Source organism: Spathaspora passalidarum (genome assembly GCF_000223485.1).
Source record: "Spathaspora passalidarum NRRL Y-27907 unplaced genomic scaffold SPAPAscaffold_1, whole genome shotgun sequence".
NCBI lineage: Eukaryota > Fungi > Ascomycota > Pichiomycetes > Serinales > Debaryomycetaceae > Spathaspora > Spathaspora passalidarum.
In genome coordinates this window covers 1,191-20,064 of record NW_006767425.1, presented here as the reverse complement: position 1 = coordinate 20,064, position 18,874 = coordinate 1,191, and the positions used below count along the sequence as shown (strand labels likewise).

At 36.5% G+C, this 18,874-nt stretch overlaps 7 protein-coding genes across 7 annotated transcripts; 4 read left to right on the top strand and 3 right to left on the bottom strand. All coding sequences in view use genetic code 12, as the record gives it.

The window, feature by feature from the left end:
- Positions 1 to 83: 83 nt before the first annotated feature.
- Positions 84 to 905, top strand: SPAPADRAFT_53068 (cardiolipin synthase; the record flags this gene model as incomplete). Its single annotated transcript, XM_007371972.1, has 2 exons — positions 84 to 153; positions 289 to 905. 2 exons carry the CDS (start codon positions 84 to 86, stop codon positions 903 to 905), a joined length of 687 nt encoding a protein of 228 aa, XP_007372034.1.
- An 801-nt stretch (positions 906 to 1,706) lies between these two features.
- SPAPADRAFT_53067 (uncharacterized protein) lies at positions 1,707 to 2,243 on the bottom strand (the record flags this gene model as incomplete). Its single annotated transcript, XM_007371971.1, has 1 exon — positions 1,707 to 2,243. The coding sequence occupies one exon, from the start codon at positions 2,241 to 2,243 to the stop codon at positions 1,707 to 1,709; it is 537 nt and encodes a 178-aa protein (XP_007372033.1).
- Positions 2,244 to 3,213: 970 nt separating this feature from the next.
- RCA1 (Rca1p) lies at positions 3,214 to 4,071 on the top strand (the record flags this gene model as incomplete). Its single annotated transcript, XM_007371970.1, has 2 exons — positions 3,214 to 3,409; positions 3,620 to 4,071. The coding sequence occupies 2 exons, from the start codon at positions 3,214 to 3,216 to the stop codon at positions 4,069 to 4,071; spliced, it is 648 nt and encodes a 215-aa protein (XP_007372032.1).
- Positions 4,072 to 4,100: 29 nt separating this feature from the next.
- Positions 4,101 to 5,287, bottom strand: MVD (diphosphomevalonate decarboxylase; the record flags this gene model as incomplete). The annotated part of the gene is made up of 2 exons (XM_007371969.1): positions 4,101 to 5,192; positions 5,243 to 5,287. 2 exons carry the CDS (start codon positions 5,285 to 5,287, stop codon positions 4,101 to 4,103), a joined length of 1,137 nt encoding a protein of 378 aa, XP_007372031.1.
- A 100-nt stretch (positions 5,288 to 5,387) lies between these two features.
- On the bottom strand, positions 5,388 to 7,478 carry TUP1 (chromatin-silencing transcriptional regulator; the record flags this gene model as incomplete). Its single annotated transcript, XM_007371968.1, has 1 exon — positions 5,388 to 7,478. The coding sequence occupies one exon, from the start codon at positions 7,363 to 7,365 to the stop codon at positions 5,500 to 5,502; it is 1,866 nt and encodes a 621-aa protein (XP_007372030.1).
- Positions 7,479 to 10,613: 3,135 nt separating this feature from the next.
- On the top strand, positions 10,614 to 12,767 carry SPAPADRAFT_131476 (uncharacterized protein; the record flags this gene model as incomplete). The annotated part of the gene is made up of 2 exons (XM_007371967.1): positions 10,614 to 11,640; positions 12,484 to 12,767. Coding segments are annotated over 2 exons (1,311 nt in total), but the record flags the coding sequence as incomplete, so codon positions are not given.
- A 1,782-nt stretch (positions 12,768 to 14,549) lies between these two features.
- Positions 14,550 to 16,172, top strand: SPAPADRAFT_63860 (uncharacterized protein; the record flags this gene model as incomplete). Its single annotated transcript, XM_007371966.1, has 2 exons — positions 14,550 to 14,924; positions 15,063 to 16,172. 2 exons carry the CDS (start codon positions 14,550 to 14,552, stop codon positions 16,170 to 16,172), a joined length of 1,485 nt encoding a protein of 494 aa, XP_007372028.1.
- Between the last annotated feature and the right edge of the window lie 2,702 nt (positions 16,173 to 18,874).

Here is an 18,874-nt window from a genome sequence, read left to right as displayed (position 1 = left end):
TATCCAGTCGCAAGATGGTTCTTTTTTTTTTTACTAAATTTTTCACCCAAGATCGGTTACACGTTAGAACCACCTATACATTCATGTTCAAACTCTTTAACCCAGTGGGTATTTTAAGACCCAGTCTAGTCAAGACTAATTTATTAAGACCAAGTACTGTCAGGATAAGTTCCGCGTTAATCAAGCAGGCCCCTTCCAGACACCAACTCCAACCGTATTACCCGATCCGATCAATAGCAACTCAGCCAAAGAAAGAGCCAACCCTTCCCAAACCAGTCACTACTACAGTCACTAAACCGTCATCTCAATTATGGACTATCCCCAATATTTTAACGTATACAAGAATAATAACAACTCCATTCATTGGTTATTATGTCGTCAGTGGCCAGAGTATAACTGCATTACTGTTATTTACATACTCATGTATAACTGATTTAGTTGATGGATATATTGCCCGAAGATTTAATATGAAGTCAATTGTTGGATCAATTATTGATCCTTTGGCAGATAAATTTCTCATGACAACTTGTACATTAGCCTTAGCATATATCAATTCCATTCCATTATCAGTGGCAAGCATAATTATTGGAAGAGATGTGATTTTAAGTTTCATGTCATTTTATTTGAGATATATGAGTCTTGATAAACCACGTACCTTCTCCAAATTTGTAAGCATTGGTTCAAATCCAACTATCAGTGTACATCCAAACTTACTCGGAAAGTTTAACACAATGTTACAAATGGTCTATATTGGAAGTTTAGTTTATCGTCCTTTACTTGAAAGCTTGATTAGTGAAAACTTAGATTTATTCTTTCAAGGATTTGGTGGACTTGTTGGTGTGACAACTGTTATCAGTGGGTTGACTTATGTATTGAATCGAAATTCATGGAAATATGTAAAATAGTCGGATTATTATAGACAATTATTAAACTTTTCAAAAGCAAGGGATATTTTCTATTCTTCATAGAAAGCAAAAGTTTTAGATGTAACATTACAAGATAATTGCATAGGGTTTTCGTGTGAAAATGAGTATACCCAATATGCTGCTTCAAGTTGTTTTCCTTGATTATACTTTCAATTGTTTTATTAACATTAATTTCACTACATTTAACAATTTTCAATAAATTTGCTAAACAGAACAATTCCACTTGGTTGGTATTCAATTTGGCCAATATAGGATAGAACCATAATAACCTTTGCTTGTCATTACAAGCCAGCTCAAGACATTTAACGAGTTGCTTTTGGAGGGGGATCGAGAATGATTTGGATTTAACAGCTTTGTTGATTTTTCTTGTAAATAGAAATGCTATTTGATCATGATGTTTAGTACGTGGTAGTGATAGAAAGTATATAACAATATCAAACAATTGTTTACAGTTTGTGATATTGTTATTGACTGTAGCTAAGTTGTATGAGAAGTAGTTAATGTTGTAATTTTGTTGTAAAAGTGAATCAACTTTTGGATCGATTTCATCAAGTAATTGATCAATTATATCTGAAAGATTAGTACAGGAACGAATACCTTACACAGTTGGAACTTACCTGTGAACAGTTTACCAGAGTTGCGTTTGGCTCTAATTATAGCAATTGCCAAAGCAGTAGTCAAAGTTATCATTGGTGTTGCAAAAAAAAAAAGAGACAGCACAAAATAGATTACAATAGAAAATCTTACAACCAAATTTCATATACCCAAAAAATATAAATACTATTTTACGTCAGCACTACCAGCTATTCGTTGCCTCATTCTAATCCAAATTCTTCTTCTTACTGAATTGCCAAAGTAGTACTTACCTCTCCATCGTTTATCACTTTGAAAAAACATTGTAGAATAAATCCATCCGTGAGGATCGACATCTTTATACATGAAAACATACCACTGATCCCAAGTCCATTCCCATTGATTATAATCAGGCAACGGATAATTTCCAATGTTTGACAATGGGATATTTAAACTTGTTTTAGTGATAGATTGAAACTGTTTTGGATCAATTATAGGTAACAATGACTTTTGTGAGTATAATGGAATTCCAAATAATTTAATACCTCGTTCGTTTTCAATTATAAAATCAAATTGATATGGTGTTGTTTTGGAAATGGTTTGGTTGAATTCGGTGAATATCGACAAATCATGCGATAATGATGACGTAGTTGAACGTTGGATATGATCATTTAATTGCTGGATTAATGCGACTGAATCAGATTCATGTTGTGGAATGGATGGTGGCTGTGCACCGAGAGTCATGATTTACGGTGGCAAGTTCTTGGCAGATTTTAATTATCACAGGCTATAAAATTTTAGAGATGGAATTATGATTCAAAAAAATGCCGCTTAAAAGGAAAGATATGCAGTATTACACATTGTGTGTGGTTTCTTTTGGATAAAAAAAACTTGAAGTACTCTGTATGGAAGTATGCATGGAACAACGGAACTATTCGCTCATAGTTCGTTCCGCATGAAAAAAATTTCACGGAAATATGTCTCCGATCACCTAATTGAGAATCTAAAATGAATGACACATGTCGTATCATCATCTTCATCAACTAAAACGGCAATCAATTATTATTTAGAATTATTTAGTTTCCGCCTTACCGCGCGCAGTTAATAGCATGACATTAAGCAATCTCCAGAAAAAGAAAAAAAAATAATTACTTGGTACTGCATACCCCTGGCATACACAGTACATTTGTCATCACGAATTTTGGTCAAATACACACTTTAATAAATAAACCAAATTTTCTATAAATTTTCCAAATTCAAAAGGTTTTAACATATCAATAGATAACCAGACCCTTATAATTGCGAAATACTAAACTATTTCCGATCAAACTTTTTCTAGTCCACTTTGGGTTTTTTTTATAATTAATTAGTCAAAGTTCATAACCATTAATTTGCCCCCCCTTGAATTAAACCTTAAAGTTTTTTTTTTTCAATCTTGATGCTAAATTCTTTGGTTAGACCAAACATTCCATACCCGGAAAAGAGCCAACAACAACAAACTTTTGAAGAGACATCTAGAGAAGACGTTGTATTGAACGATTTGGAATCTGCTGGATTAAACAAATCTCCCTTGACTACAAAAAATACTTCACTTTCTAGTTTTTCTAGTCTTGACAGCTCCTCTCCGGGAAACACACATAACTCAGCACCACGTCAAATGCAACAACCGCCATCTCAACAAGCACAGCAACCAGCACCACCAGCACAACAAACAATGTCGAAAAATCCAGACTTTTTGTCATTTTTGCATAATCCATTCGATATCAATTCATATCCAATAACCAACCCTCCTATATTTGATTCTACGATGTTGTTACCTATAACTCCCGACGGAATACCTAGAAGAAGAAGAATATCTATTTCAAATGGTCAAATTGGCCAGATTGTTAACCACGAGGCATATTTTGAAGGTGATGATGTAGGAAATGGTAGTTTGGATGATGATTTACACTTTATCTCCGGCAATAGATTTAATGAATTTGAATTTACTCGTCCTCATAGTAGTACAAATGTGGGTGATAATGGTCAACTATTCTTCCCTTCTCCACCACAACAACAGCAACCACAAGACGTATCACTGGCGACACCGGCTCTCCCTGCTTCAAATGGAGTAGCTCCAGCAATTGCAGTTGCCCCTCCACAACAACTGATGCAAAATCAAATGCAAGTAATTCCTCCTCCAGCACAGGTGCCAGCACAACAGGAACAAAGCAAAACTCAATTTGCTGGTGTACCTCCACCAAACCACCAATTAATTTATAATAATGAAGTAATATTTAATCCTAACAATGGGCCAATCCCAGGCACAGCCGCTTGGAAAAAGGAAAGATTATTGGAAAGAAATAGAATCGCCGCATCGAAATGTCGACAACGTAAAAAGCAAGCCCAAATGGAATTACAGAATAATATTGATAAATTAGAAGCCGAGTTAAAGGATCGAGATTTAAAGATTCAAAAACTACAAGCAACATTGAAAATATATAATAAAGTTTTATTAAGCCATTTTGAGAATGGTGATGACATATCGGAATTAAAGCAAGTTATTGAGCAAAGTCAATCATTGTTAAATTAGCTTATTTGTATTTTTAGTTTGTATTTATATTAAATTTGTAATGATTCAGTTGTAATTTGAGGACCTTGACCGATTTCAGTTAAAATAATTCTGGAAACGCCCTTGTAGATTTCAGGGTCAGTACCTTCAATTTCTAATTTAGATAATTTAGAGGTATCAGCTTTGGACCAACCATCAACTTGGTTGAAATAAGTGTGAATTAAACCAAGAACTTTAGCTTCATTTGCTTCATCATAGTAGATAACAGCATTTGGACCAGCATCAAAAGTATAAGCAGCAATAATTTCACCTTCAGTTTCATTCAACTTATGAATAAGTTTAATGATTTTCTTGGAAGTATCATTAAGGTAGAAAATTGGAGGATAAGAATCTAAACAAACAGCATGGAAAGAGTTTGAATCTCTCATGGTTAATTCACCAAACTTGTTGAAATCCTTGTTTAAAATACTTTGTTTCATTTCATCAAATCTTTGAGGAACAACTTCTTTAATTCTATGTTGGAATAAATCTGAAGTTTTCACGGTAGCTTGCATACCAGAAGTACTTGGGGTATCTTTCTTGTCATCACTAACAACTAAGATAGCTGCCTTTAAAGTTGGCCAATGTTCAACGGGTGCCACTTCAACAGCCTTGGAGTCTTGACCATTCTCCAAATCACCCATTTCCCAAGCAACAAATCCACCAAACAAGGATCTACAAGCAGAACCAGAACCCTTACGAGCAATCTTGGATAATTCAGACATATCTTGAGGTAATTCATATAACTTAGCAATGGCATAAACTAAGGCAGCAAAACCAGCAGCTGAAGAGGCTAAACCGGCGGCGGTTGGGAAATTGTTTTCAGAAACAATACGTAATTTGAATTGAGATAATTTTTCCAACTTGTCATCTTGAGATTCTAACTCAGATCTTAATTTTCTTAAATCACCAAGACATGCTTGAGTTCTTGCAGATTCAAGTGATTCTAATTTCCCATTCAAATACAATTCATCTTGCTTAAAAGTGGAAGATGCCGATGCTGTGGTTAAAGTTCTTAAATCCTTTTGTGACAAAGTAACAGAAATGGAAGAATTAGTGGGCAAGTTTAATTCTTTGTCTCTTTTTCCCCAATATTTCAAAGTCTAAACAAGTTAGTAATTTATTGGATGATACAAATATCCAATTTACATACCGCTATGTTAACTGGAGCAGTAACTGATGCTGAATAGACACTCATTGTTGTAAGAAAAACGTTGTAACATTTTTGTTCAGAATTTTCGATCTTTTTTTTTTCTGTAACTAAGCGACCGCGTCGTATAAATTACGGTTACATTTTCAAACACACAAATAATATACTATTACACTTAACAAAAAAAAGACTATAAACTAATATAAAAACAGTTAGAGAAGAAGAAGTAGAAGAACAAGAAGAATTTCACAAGATTAGACTTACTTTCTGGTCCATCTCCATAATCTGGCCTTACAATCACCACTTCCGGTTGCAAAAATACCTTCAGTCCCTTGAGAATTTAATGATACAGCAACAGAAATAACTGAATTACGGTGCCCTTGCAACATCAATAATGGATTTCCTGAAACTTGATCCCAGAAGATAACACCACGATCTTTAGAACCAGAAAGAATATACTCATTGTTTGGTGTACAGCACACTGACAACACAAAATCTTTATGACCAATATATGTAACATCACAACTTGACTTTTGTGCACTTGGACTATCCTTCAAGTTCCATAATTTAACCGTTCTATCTAAGGAACCAGAAGCAATTTGATGTCCATTGACGGAAAATGCAACCGAGTAAACAGAATCTTCATGACCATTACCATTTTCATTGGCTGAATCTAATCTTTCAACCAAGAATCCAGTGGTAGAGTCCCAGACTCTAACAGTACGATCAAGAGAACCAGCAGCAATTAATTTACCATCAGGAGAAACAGCAACAGTAGTAACACCATCTTCAATAGAAAGAGTTAATGAACATTGTGAAGATCTCAAATCCCAGATTCTAACAGTTCTGTCACCAGAACCTGAAACTAAACGATCGCCGTCAGGGAAGAAATCCAAGGAATAAATGTCTTGTTCATGTCCCCTTAAAATCTTAATAATTCTCTTTGTAGTTAAATCCCAGATTCTGATCAATTTATCTTCGGCACCAGTGGCTAATAATTTACCATCAGGAGAGAAACACACCGATCTAATGTATAAATCAGCAGCAGCACTAGCAGCAGAGGCAGAAGCAGCAGAAGCAGCAGCATCGCCTTCAGCTTTAGCATCACTGGCACTAACATCAGTGGAATTATTATCATCAATCAACTTGGCAACCAATTCTCCAGTTTCAACATTGAAAACTTGAGTAGTTTTATTACAACCAGTGGCAATAAACTTACCATCTTTAGAAAATCTAACACAACAAACGACTGAAGAATGGTCTAAAGAATGAATCAAATCAACATCCAAGTTACGGCTGAATGCAGGATTATACAACACATAATAATCAAGCTTTTGCTTCTTAAAGTCTGGATTTGCTTTAGAAACATCCAAATCAGATAAGAATGGTGGAATTTCCTTGATATGAAGTGCCTTTTGAGCTGGGTTAACAATATATTGAGATTTATCGATAACAGTCAAGGCAGTGCTTGTAGTTTCAGGAGCAGGTACTGCAATAGATTGACCACCATTGGTTTCTTGTTTAGCAACTTGAGGAGATAAAGATTTTGGTGGAGATTGTTTTATAGCCCCAGGTAAAGGTTGAGCTTGAGAAGGAGTTTGCGGTTGAATTTGATAACCTCCACCGTAAGGTAATCCGTTTGGTTTTGGTTGGGCTTGTTGGGCAGCTACAGTAGCTTGTTGCTGTTGCTGTTGTTGTTGAATTTGAGCTTGTCTATCTCTGTTTTCCAATTCACTCTTTAATCTTAAAATCTCTTCTTCATAAGCATCCTTGATTTTTCTATGAGCTGTTTCCAAGTCAAACACAGTTTGTCTTATTTGTTGCATTTCACTTGTTTGTTGGTTATATTTCAAGTCATAATCTTCCTTTACTTGTTTAAAACTGGAGGCTTCATTCAATGCATATTCGAACTCGGCCTTGACTGCATCTAACAATTCGTTCAATCTTTGTTGATGCTGTTGTCTTTGCTGTTGAGCAGCGGCCGCAGCTGCAGCCACTGCTTGTTGTTGTTGCTGCTGCTGTTGTTGTTGAGCAGCGGCTTGTTGTTGCTGTTGAGCCTGTTGCTGGGCAGCAGCGGCTTGCTGTTGTTGCGCCATGGCAGCTGAATTAGAAGTGTAAACCGACATAACCTAAGGTAAAAATTGTTCCGGTAGAAAATACAAGCACAAAAGGGAATACGGTCAAGGATGGCAGGTTAAATGATTGACTTGGTAGGAATAAAGTGGGAGAGACCTAGATTGAATGTTGGAAGTAAAAAAAAAAAAGTTTTTTTGCTCGCTTTTAAAAACAAACTGCCAAACAACCGGCATAACCAAAAAAAAAAAAGGTTGGTCGATTATCCCAATTAAGAAAATGTGGGACATTTCCGATGTGGCCAATCGAACTAAAAATATACGCGAATTCTTTCATCTATGTAGTAACACTGGACTAACAGGTGAAGTATAGCTGTTTGAATAGGTGTAATGTACACGTAATCACCATTCAAACCACTCTTGTCAATTTTAATGCAAGGTAACGATGTTAGATTTGATTGGTTACTGCACAAAGTTTATGAAATTTTCCTTTTCCTTTGTGCCAGAGATTGAAAAAAAAGACAACGTAATTTTTTTTTGTGCACCCGGTGTTGTCAGTCACACCCCCTGTTTTCGCCCTCCCCGAATTGATTCCATCTTATTTTTTACACCCCCTGTTTTTATTTCTTTTTGCTGCTGCGCATTTTTCAGATTGTTCCTGTGTCAATTTTAGTTGAGAATGTCTCGTGATGGGGAACACGTGATAGAATATGTTGCGGATTTAAATATATGACAGAATTGAAAGTTGTGTTGCACTATTGATAATTATGTAAGTTACATGATAAAACGAGATAGCACGAGACGAATCTGTCAAATAATATTTATGGTCTTGCAGTGTCTTGGTTGAATTTTTAAAACAGGAATAATTTCCAAGTAATCACCTTGAGTACCTCTAAAATGTGCATATTTTTACCGATTACCAGAAATGGAAATCGCTAGAAATTTTATAGATAATCAAATATCTACTGCAATATATTACCAAAAGAATGGGTCAACTTCAAGGATAAGTCATCAATTCAAAGGTTGAATATATAAAATGTCCTAGTTTAAGATATATACTTGATTCTATTGTATGATTAAGTAAATTCCACATGATGGTAATTAAAATTCATAATCTTTGTGAATTGTTTTGCCATACTTTACAGAACAAGCACATAATTATCATAAATACAATTGAAGTAGGATAGACGTCTGCAAACGCAAATACTGTACCAGTAAATTAACAATAGCCTCAAGGGTTGATCCTGTATCTTTCTGAAGATTTGTTTGCAAAAAATATTAACAATGTCAATGGTAGTATGCATCAAGAAATTGTCCAGGATAAACAAATAAGCTTATCGTATCTTCTTCCCAATTCAACCCAAGAAAAATAATATGACAGAAAAAGATGCCAAAAAGAAACATCTTTTACACTCGTTAATTAGTTCATTACTGAATTTTAAACCACCAAAGAATTTACACCCGCCACAAATTATCAATTTATGGAGAAGGAACACAATACAATAGTATTTTGCACTTGGTTCTATTTATATCTGATACACTTCCACCATAATGGTTACTATTCGTGTGTAGCTCAATTATATTTTGAGTTAGTCTCATTTTGTAGTAACCACTTAAGTTTTATAGAAAAAAAATTCATACAAAATAAATTACATGGTGTGATTTTTACAAGAGTGTACCAACCTTGAATGTTTGAATTTTTCGCATGTTGGAGGTAAATTTTTTTGCCACTAGAATAACATACAAGTGAGTTAATTAAAAATAGACGAAAACACAAAAATTGTAGTCATTTTTGTAATGAATATAAAATTTGATTATTAACTACAGATTAGCTGGGAAAACGTCGGTTTATTTATTGCTTTTTAACAAAGAATTTATAATTTCACACTACACCTACTCGTGTAATTGATTAGATAAATAGACTATTAGTTATTTCCTTGCATTATAAACCATTCAAAGCACATGGCCCAGAGAAATACCATTTACAGGAAGTTATTTTTGTAAACGGGTTTAAATATGTGGGCTGAAAACCAAAAAAATGAAACTTTCTTGCATATCACGTGATTATACGGTTTATACTAATCCATATTACTCAAAAATGTGGCTACATTGTCGCAGATCTTAACCAGCATAAAAAATAAACCGTGTCGTTTTAAAAAAAAGTAGGTACCGTCAAGATCCCGCAGAGAATAAGTAATGGATCAAACGTAAAGTGTAATCAAATATGAAGTAGAAGACTTATTTAGTATTGCCAAGGAAGAATTGTTACAGACATTTTGCAGTTGCTCGGAAAGTAATTCTTACATATATACGTTTGATTAGAAAATAACATGGATCATATTTTGCCAATTCAAGAAACTTTTTCAGGGATCTAATATTGAAATTTAAAAGGGTGTGAAATAATTATCACACTTCTGGATGATTTCCCTCTGTTTTACGAGGCTATCTCCGTGGGTAATTAAAAAAATAAAGTATTTTTTTGTTTGGTTATAAGTGGCTTCGAGATTATAAAGACGTATAATGGAGACACCTAATTTTATCTTTCCTGATATTCGAATGAGATTTTAATTGTTACATAGGATACTTTGAAGAAGAAATGGTTACTTCAAGTGATAGCTTTGAATGTAAAGGTAATAGTAAGAAAGTGAAACAGTGAATTACAGATCTGATCGTCTTTATTGTCCTGGTGTCGATTAGACGAAAAGAAATCACCCAACAGCCACTTGTAACAGTAAGAGATACAAATTTTAAGCCACGTCATTTCAGATTTTTACTTGGCATATGCGAGATAAATTTCCCGGTTTGTGATACGAAACTGCACCACATCAAAATAAAAGAAGGTAATAGTGACTGAGCAAGAATTTGGACTATAAGAAAAAAACTGCTCATATGATAATGTCTAAGAATAGAAAAAAAATAGACGTTAAGCTGCAATTAATCAACTGTAGTTTTAAATTCATTACTCTTCTAATTCGTAATTAACATCATGCAAGGAAATTACTGAAAAGCATTCAAAAACGTTTTGTTACAAACTCCCGTAAACAATGGACGGGATGCAAGGAACCATTAATAACGTACAACTACGGATTTTAAACCTCTTGCAACAATTTATTTTTTATGCGTCTTTGCGCCGGTGATTTCGTGTAATTTGTATTTTATATCAATGTTAATATATTTCTAAGAAGCTCACTAATAGTAGACGAAAAAGTTTTGATTACAGTGTAGTTTATATATAAGACAATATCTTTAGTTTAGTATTTGCATTGGAATAAGATATTTTACTCAGACTTGAAAGAAGCTCAATGATTTTATTATTAGTATTTATCCTTTTGGGTTCTCTTGCAACCAGTTTTGAACTTTTCACCAGTCTTGATGAAGTGGTCTATGTTAAGCATGCCATCAATGATCAGGCAAAACCATACCAACCACATTGGGATGCGACTTTGTCATGGGCGATCAAAGGTACTGAAGTACATCCTCTGGATCATTTCTACTTAAAGATGCCATGTGTATTCAAGTTCATTACAGATCAAACTTATGTTCCTTTAAAAGCTGGTTCCATTGAATATGGCCAATGCCATTTCAAGCCAGCAGAAGTATTTCTGACATATTCAGAATTGGATTGTGTTATTCTGTCAACTGTGAGCGCTAGTACTAATGCAAAAGGTACTATTCGCTTCCCATTCACTTTTAATGTCGGTGGTTCTGCGTTGGATGCAGACTTAAAATGTGCTAAAACATTTACATCTGGTTCCAATGTCATTGCTTTTTCTGAAGGAAAAAAATTTACATATACGGTTGAATTTGATGCAGGTTCTTCATATAATCCAGATGGCACTTTCTTTGCCCGTACCGTTCCCTCGGTGAAAAAGTTTCAAACTTATTTGGTTGCTGGGGACTGTTCCAAGGGATACTTATCAGGAACATTAGGATTACAAATAACAAACAGCAATGCCAAAATTGATTGTAGTAGTTTTCACGCAAATATGACCAATCAGTTTAACAGCTGGATGATGGCTGGTACAGCGGATAGTATCACAAGGACAATTTCATGTGTTGATAATAAGCTTGAAGTGAATTACAAGAATATCCCTGCCGGATATAAACCATATCTTGATGCCTTTTTAATTCCCACTGATGGTCATTCAATAAAAATGGTTTATTTTAATAGGTATAAATGTATTGGTGATGACAACCAAACTAACCATGATGCAAACTATGAATGGACTGCTTACGATAATTCTGATCCTAATTCAGAAGGAGAGGATGGATTCCCAGCAATTGGAACTGAATTGTCATCTGAAGATAATGATTATTTCGAAACCGATTGTGAAGAAGAGGATACATCCTCTGAAACGTGGGCAGATATATTAACTGAAACAACAGGAGATGAAGAATTTGAAACTGATTGTGAAGAGGAAGAAAAATCCTCAAATACAGAAATTATATCAGTTTTGCCAAGTATAACTGAGGTTGATAATATCGAAACTGATTGTGAAGAAGTAACATCATACATAATAGAAACAGGGGATATTATTTCAATTCAAACCCCTAATGATGATTATTCCACCACTGATTGTGAAGACAATGAACCATCCTCAACTGGAGAAAATATTCTCTTGGAAACTGAAACCAACAACAATTATAGTTTTGAGACTGATTGTGAAGAACAGGAAACAACATCTAAAGTTGAAATCTCCAGTGAAATTTTCTATGCAACAACTGATTCCGAAGAAGAAACATCTCCTACAACTGAAACAACATATAATATTATTTCTACTGAAGACATCAACTCAACCGAGGAAACTGTTTCAAAAGTAGAGTCCTTTAGTGAGCTGTCAACAGAAGCAACAGATGATGATGGCTATGAAACTGATTGTGAAGAAGAACACACTTCATCCGAAACCTGGTTTGATCTGTCAATTTCAACGGCAGAAGTTGTGAGCACTGACACCAATTGTGACGACCAAGAATTATCATCGACAATTGACAAAGAAACACAATCTACACAAGTTACAACAGATGATGATGGCTATGAAACTGATTGTGAAGAAGAATACGCATCATCTGAAACCTGGTCTGATATTTTAACTGAAACAATGGAATGTGAGGACGATGAAACATTCATCACAACCAAAACCTGGACTAAACTGACAACTGAAATAACTACAGTTGCTGTTGTTGCTCACAAGCAGAGTATTATTATACAAATTCCTATTCCAACTGTTTCCACAACTACAACCTATACAGGTATTTCAACCTACTCATCAACAGTTACTGCTATAATTGGGGAAACGGCCACTGTTATTGTACAATCTCCAACTGATACCACCACTACAGTAACCCAATGCTGGAACGAAAATTATAACACTACAAATTTAATCCTTGATACCATTGCTGCAACACATACCTTAGAAATATTGATCCCATGTGAACATGATTCTACAGATACAACAGAATCTAAAATGTATTCTAATGAACCATTTGTGGCAACTTCTAACGATTTAAGCAAGCCTAACGAAACACTTACCGAGTTCAGTACCAAAGTCGATGTTGAATCATCTAGTTCATCAATCCAAGACTATGACAAAACCACCAAAGATATCCTAGTATCATCTATCAAACCTGTTGAACCTTCGAGCTATATTCTGGCTAAAAACACTATCCAGTCTTTTATCCAAATTGGAACAGGTGAGGAGTCCACTGAATCTAGTGATATACAATCCACCCAGAATCCTGATGAAACTACTGATCAAGACCTGATCCAATTTAGCACAAACCCTTTGGAATTATCTCATGCATATACTGTATCAACTTATTTCACTGAACTAACAATAGAATCTGCTATAGCCAAAAATACAGATCTTCTGTCTCCAACCGAAGTTGCTGCATCTACTGAACATGATTATTCAATCGAATCAACAAACAATAAGTCCAGTTATGATGGAGAATTTTATACACAACTACTGTCAGTTTCATCTGATGACACTGGGGAAACGCAAATTCTGCCTGATATTTTATCTAGTGTTGATTACAAACCCAGAACATCGTCTGAGACTAAAACCGATGTAACTTTCATTAGTACATTAACAAGTACAGTTAGAGACCCTCTTGAAGAGTCGACCACTATGTTCACAACTCGAAACGGCAAAGTTTCATCGGGAATTGTTATCCATACTATTACTGATATTGTGGATACTACTGATGCGGTTTCGGAAATGCTCACTAAGAATACAGAATCTAAAGAAACCAGTGTTGGTGATATGAAATCAGAAGATTTAAATGATGTTGATAGAGAGACCAGTTCAGGTAATGAACCCGAATATAAAACAGATTCAGTAAATGATGCTGAAAACTATAATGACAACGTCGTGGGAACAAGTGATGAACTAAATAGTATTACCCAAGGAACTCGTATTCTAAATGGCATTGACCAACTCGCAGATTTAGAAGAATCACAAGAACAAAACGTTCAAGCAGATAAAACTGCAGAAGTGGACCAAAACACATATTCAAATTCTGGCAGAGGACAATCTCTCAGAAATGAAACTTCTACATTCTTCTCACCACTGGTTATTGGTACAGAATCCACGTTAGATCCAAGTACTGGGGTTGCTCTGGGTATTATGGTTAACAGACTGTTTTTAATTTTAATTTGTTTCATAGTCTATATTATCTAATTAGGTATATGCTTTTCTTTCAACATATATATATGATTTAAATTATTCTAGTAGAAGCTATAATATCATTGCATAGTAGAGCGCAAAATCTTGAAGGTTCTTGAAGCAAAAAAAAAAGTAAGGAGTGGGACTCGCAATCTAATTGTCAACTTGCCTAACTAAACGAGCTATTTGTCAACCCTGGATTTTGGTGCGAATGTACTAGTTGTTAACCCTTATACAAAACTGACCTGGCTTTACAGTTTAGCGATAACACATTTTAGAGGTTGCATTTCTAACTAGTAAAAATTCCAAAATCTTTTTTCGGGTGGTAGCAGTGATTCTCGCGTATTTTTATAGAATAACCCAGTGCCCAAAAAAATGTAGAAAAGCAGAGAAGGGACATATTGCTTACCGGTGTACCGCAACTGGAACAATTTCGCACCGACAACAAATCCAATATTACACAGTCTATGCTCTTATTTAATTGATGAATCGCAAAGTCTTGTGTGTGATTTCTCGTATAGAGAATTTAAAAAGTTGAAGTTACAAGTGACTGATTTGTTTCACAGGACAGTTATGATATCTGCTACAATTCCCAAGAATTTTATAACGTTTTTAAAGAAGAAGTGGGGCTATGACTGTGGAAGATATATCAATCTAATCACAAGCGATCCATTGGCCAAGATATTCAATACCAGTACATCATTCAAAGAGAGAGACAGAATTATGGATTATGTTGTAGTTCTGATGAAGAACTTTCTCCAACGAGATGTAAATGATATAGCATTGCTATACTTTGAAAACAAGATTATCCAAGAGAACTACTATAGAAGATTGTGTAGTGAATTTGGAGACAAGTTGATGGTGATGATCAATGCGGACACTGAAAATAAACAGGCTAGCTTGCTTCGATTGACTAGAGGTGCACGGGTGCTCTTGGGGACCAAGCTGGTTAGTTGTGGGATAGATTTACCACAAGTCAACCATATACTTTTTATAAATTGCTTGGTACCAGTGATTGACTTTCTTCAGGTAGCAGGTAGAGGACGAGGATCGTGTATATTAAATATTTTGTATCACGATTCGCAGGTGAGGAGGGAACCCGCGGAAGATTCTGAAACGAGTAAGGATTATGAATGTATGGATAACTCAAGTGACTATGACCCATGTGAAGAAAGAATCAGAGTCAGCAAGTGTTTAACCAAACAAGTTGCCCACTTCTATGGTATCAAGGTGAGCAAGTGTCAAAATTGTTGTGATTCCAATGATAGCATTCTTGAGCCACATATAGTTGACTTGGTGAACAACGTCCATTGTGCTACAGAAACCCAATTTAAGGAACTTCAATTTGGAACTGAGCAAGCGCCAGCACCGAAGAAGTTTCGATCATGGACTGCAGAAGAAAGACTTGACCACTTTGCATTGCAATTTGAACCGGAGGAATGGTTGGAGGAGCTAATTGACAATGGAGCCAAGTATTTGAAGTACCCATTGACCCATATGGATGCACTACCAGAGTCAGAATACATCTGCACAAAGTGTTGCAGAAAGCATGTTAAAGAGTGCAAGAGAGGTGGGTTCAAGGCATTACTAGTGTTGAAATGGATACTCGACGACATAACTTATGATGATATCAAGGACATGAAAGTGAATGGTTGGGGTGATGAGATATATCAGTGGGCACAGAATCATAATTTAAAGCATCTTTACGACACATACTTGGATAAAGTGGAACAATTTACGAACTGTTTGCGGGTTCCGTCTTTGTTTCTGGTTGACGATTATGGTAACCAACTTGACCACTTACGAAAGTTCTTGCGTCATCCGTTCTTTTTGAATGAATATTTGTTAGAAGACCCCATTCCAACGGAAGATGCAGGAATATACGAGAAGGCTCAGAGATACGGTGAAGAGTACATGCATGCAGATACAAGGAAATTGATTCAAATGTCGCAGTTTCATAATAATTATTGTCGGCAATGCGGAAATTCAAAACATAGTGGCGAGTGCCGGTATTCCCAAGCCATAGAGTTGTTCTATATAATCTTTTGCATTCCAGCTTTCAGGGATCTTCGAAGATCAAGGCAACTTGGTTTGACGATTAATTACTTCCCCCACTGGCTTGATGCAATAAGCAAGAACGGACATCATATTTGTATACTAAATGACATTTTGGGCCGAGATCGAGTATGGGACTAATACCGTGAAGATACAACAGTAGTTAAGTAAATATATATATGAATGGATAGTTTGTTATATTTGGTCAGGCAGATATGCCATAACTGTAAGAACTAGCCAAGAGTTGGAGAGTAAGCGATGGATAGAAGAATTTCTGGAGAATTACAAGGGCAGAAGGGAGTGTGGAGTAGGTAAGTGGCGGTGGTGCGATCAACGACGTAAGCAGTGGGAGATGGCATTCGATCAAAGGTAATACAAGCTGATCAAGGGAGCAACAGCAATGAGTAGACATGGGAGTTGCTCGAAGAGAGAGCAGAATCTAGCAACCCATACAACATGAATGTGTAAGACGGATGTACAAGATAGCGGGTAGTATTTTGTAGGTTGGACAGTGGGCGTAGTAACACTTAGTAACATATAGTATATTGGTATTTGTGCTAGAAATGGGAAGAGAAAATACTAGTATATATTTTGTAGCAAGATTAGTAAATTTTATAGCAATGTAGGTATGATAATATATATATTAGATATAATTTGTAGGAAAGTGAGAATAAACATAGGAGATATTGTGTGCAGGAGAATGTTGGTAGCGCGGTTACTATTATATGCAGGACACGAAGGTCAGTCATGGAGACGGGAGTCAATGACAGGAAGATGGAGAGAGAACACTAGTTTCTAATGCTCATGGTGATGAGTGCATAGATGCAATATGTCAACAATACTAATCTAGGTTATTTCAGCAAAGTAAATGAGTGATAGTCGACTCATTTTTTATACTAGCTGTTAGCATATTTCGGAGAACCGAGCACCGGAAGTGGATGTTGTTAATGGACACATTAGCATTTGGGGTTGCAGACAAGTGGTAGTAGACACTGTTATGTTAGTAGTGTACAATGATTTGCGAAGCTGAGACCGGAAGTAGGACTGCTTCTAGAATATAATAAGTTCGTGCGCCGCAGGATACACGATAGTATAGTTAAGACAACGAGTGGATATATTGTATAGAGCAATGAGATTAAATTGTTGGGGTAGATAATTGGAAGGAGATATTGTAAGATATGAGTAGAGCGGGTATTTAGCAGAGGGTGATACAGTTGTTACGTAGCAGGCAATTGGAACGAGAGATTTTGACAAGGGGTGGCAGAGTCAGCTTACAGATATTAGAGTATAAACACCAGAGTAGGAGATGTAGATAAGTAGAGAATAAGAGAGCAGAGTAGTGTCAAGTTGTGAGTACACAACAGGTGAAATGCTGATAGGATGATGTAGTTATTGTCGAAGGTGACTATAATATTGGGGGACAGCGAAGTAGAGTAGGGGAAAATAAGACAAGCAGCAGATGGAATATTATGCGGCAGTAAATGTAAAGCAAATATTGGTATACAGAGATGGATTGACAGAGGCGAAACATAAGAGTAACAAGGAGAGAATAGAGACACATTAGAATGGAGAACCGAGCACAGATAGCAGAGGCGGGCGATGTGAGACGAGACATAGCAGGACAGTAATAAAAACACGCGGAACGGATGTTCTTGGAGTATTTCATGGAAGGCAAATATAGATTTGAGCAGCAATTGATCGAAAGATACAATTTCACAAGGAGAGGTAGGATGAGAGTAGAAACAAGGGAGTAGAAACATGAGAGCAACAGCATGAGCGTTTCAAGGACACAGTGGTAAGAACAGAGTAGTAACGAGAATATGCAGGCAAGTAAGAGACCGAAATATCAGAGCGGCGAAGGTGGTTAGCAAACACACGCAGATAGGAGTACCCAGATCAGAGAGCCCCAAAGATTAGATACGGAACGGATGTTGTTGGATATTTTGGGCGAAGGCAAATATATTGTTGGGCCGAAGGCGAGAGGCATAGAGAGTAGATTGTAGAGCCGCAGGCGAGAAGCGTAGGAAAACAGATTGTGGGCGGAAGGCTCAAAGCATCAGAAAACGGATTCTAGAGCCGAAGGCTCAAAGCATAGACATTTCATTCTGGAGCCGATGGCGCGAGGTATCAAGAATTAGATTCTAGAGCCGCAGGCGAGAAGCATCGGCAATTCGATACTGTAGCCGCAGGCTAGAAGCATAGGAAACATCAGTGGACACCCCCATACAGGATGTGGGAACACCCCCATACAGGGGTACTCTCTTATGTTGCGGGTAGGATGTTCTGGGGTACTCTCTTATGTTGCGGGTAGGATGTTCTGGGGTACTCTCTTATGTTGCGGGTAGGATGTTCTGGGGTACTCTCTTATGTTGCGGGTAGGATGTTCTGGGGTACTCTCTTATGTTGCGGGTAGGATGTTCTGGGGTACTCTCTTATGTTGCGGGTAGGATGTTCTGGGGTACTCTCTTATGTTGCGGGTAGGATGTTCTGGGGTACTCTCTTATGTTGCGGGTAGGATGTTCTGGGGTACTCTCTTATGTTGCGGGTAGGATGTTCTGGGGTACTCTCTTATGTTGCGGGTAGGATGTTCTGGGGTACTCTCTTATGTTGCGGGTAGGATGTTCTGGGGTACTCTCTTATGTTGCGGGTAGGATGTTCTGGGGTACTCTCTTATGTTGCGGGTAGGATGTTCTGGGGTACTCTCTTATGTTGCGGGTAGGATGTTCTGGGGTACTCTCTTATGTTGCGGGTAGGATGTTCTGGGGTACTCTCTTATGTTGCGGGTAGGATGTTCTGGGGTACTCTCTTATGTTGCGGGTAGGATGTTCTGGGGTACTCTCTTA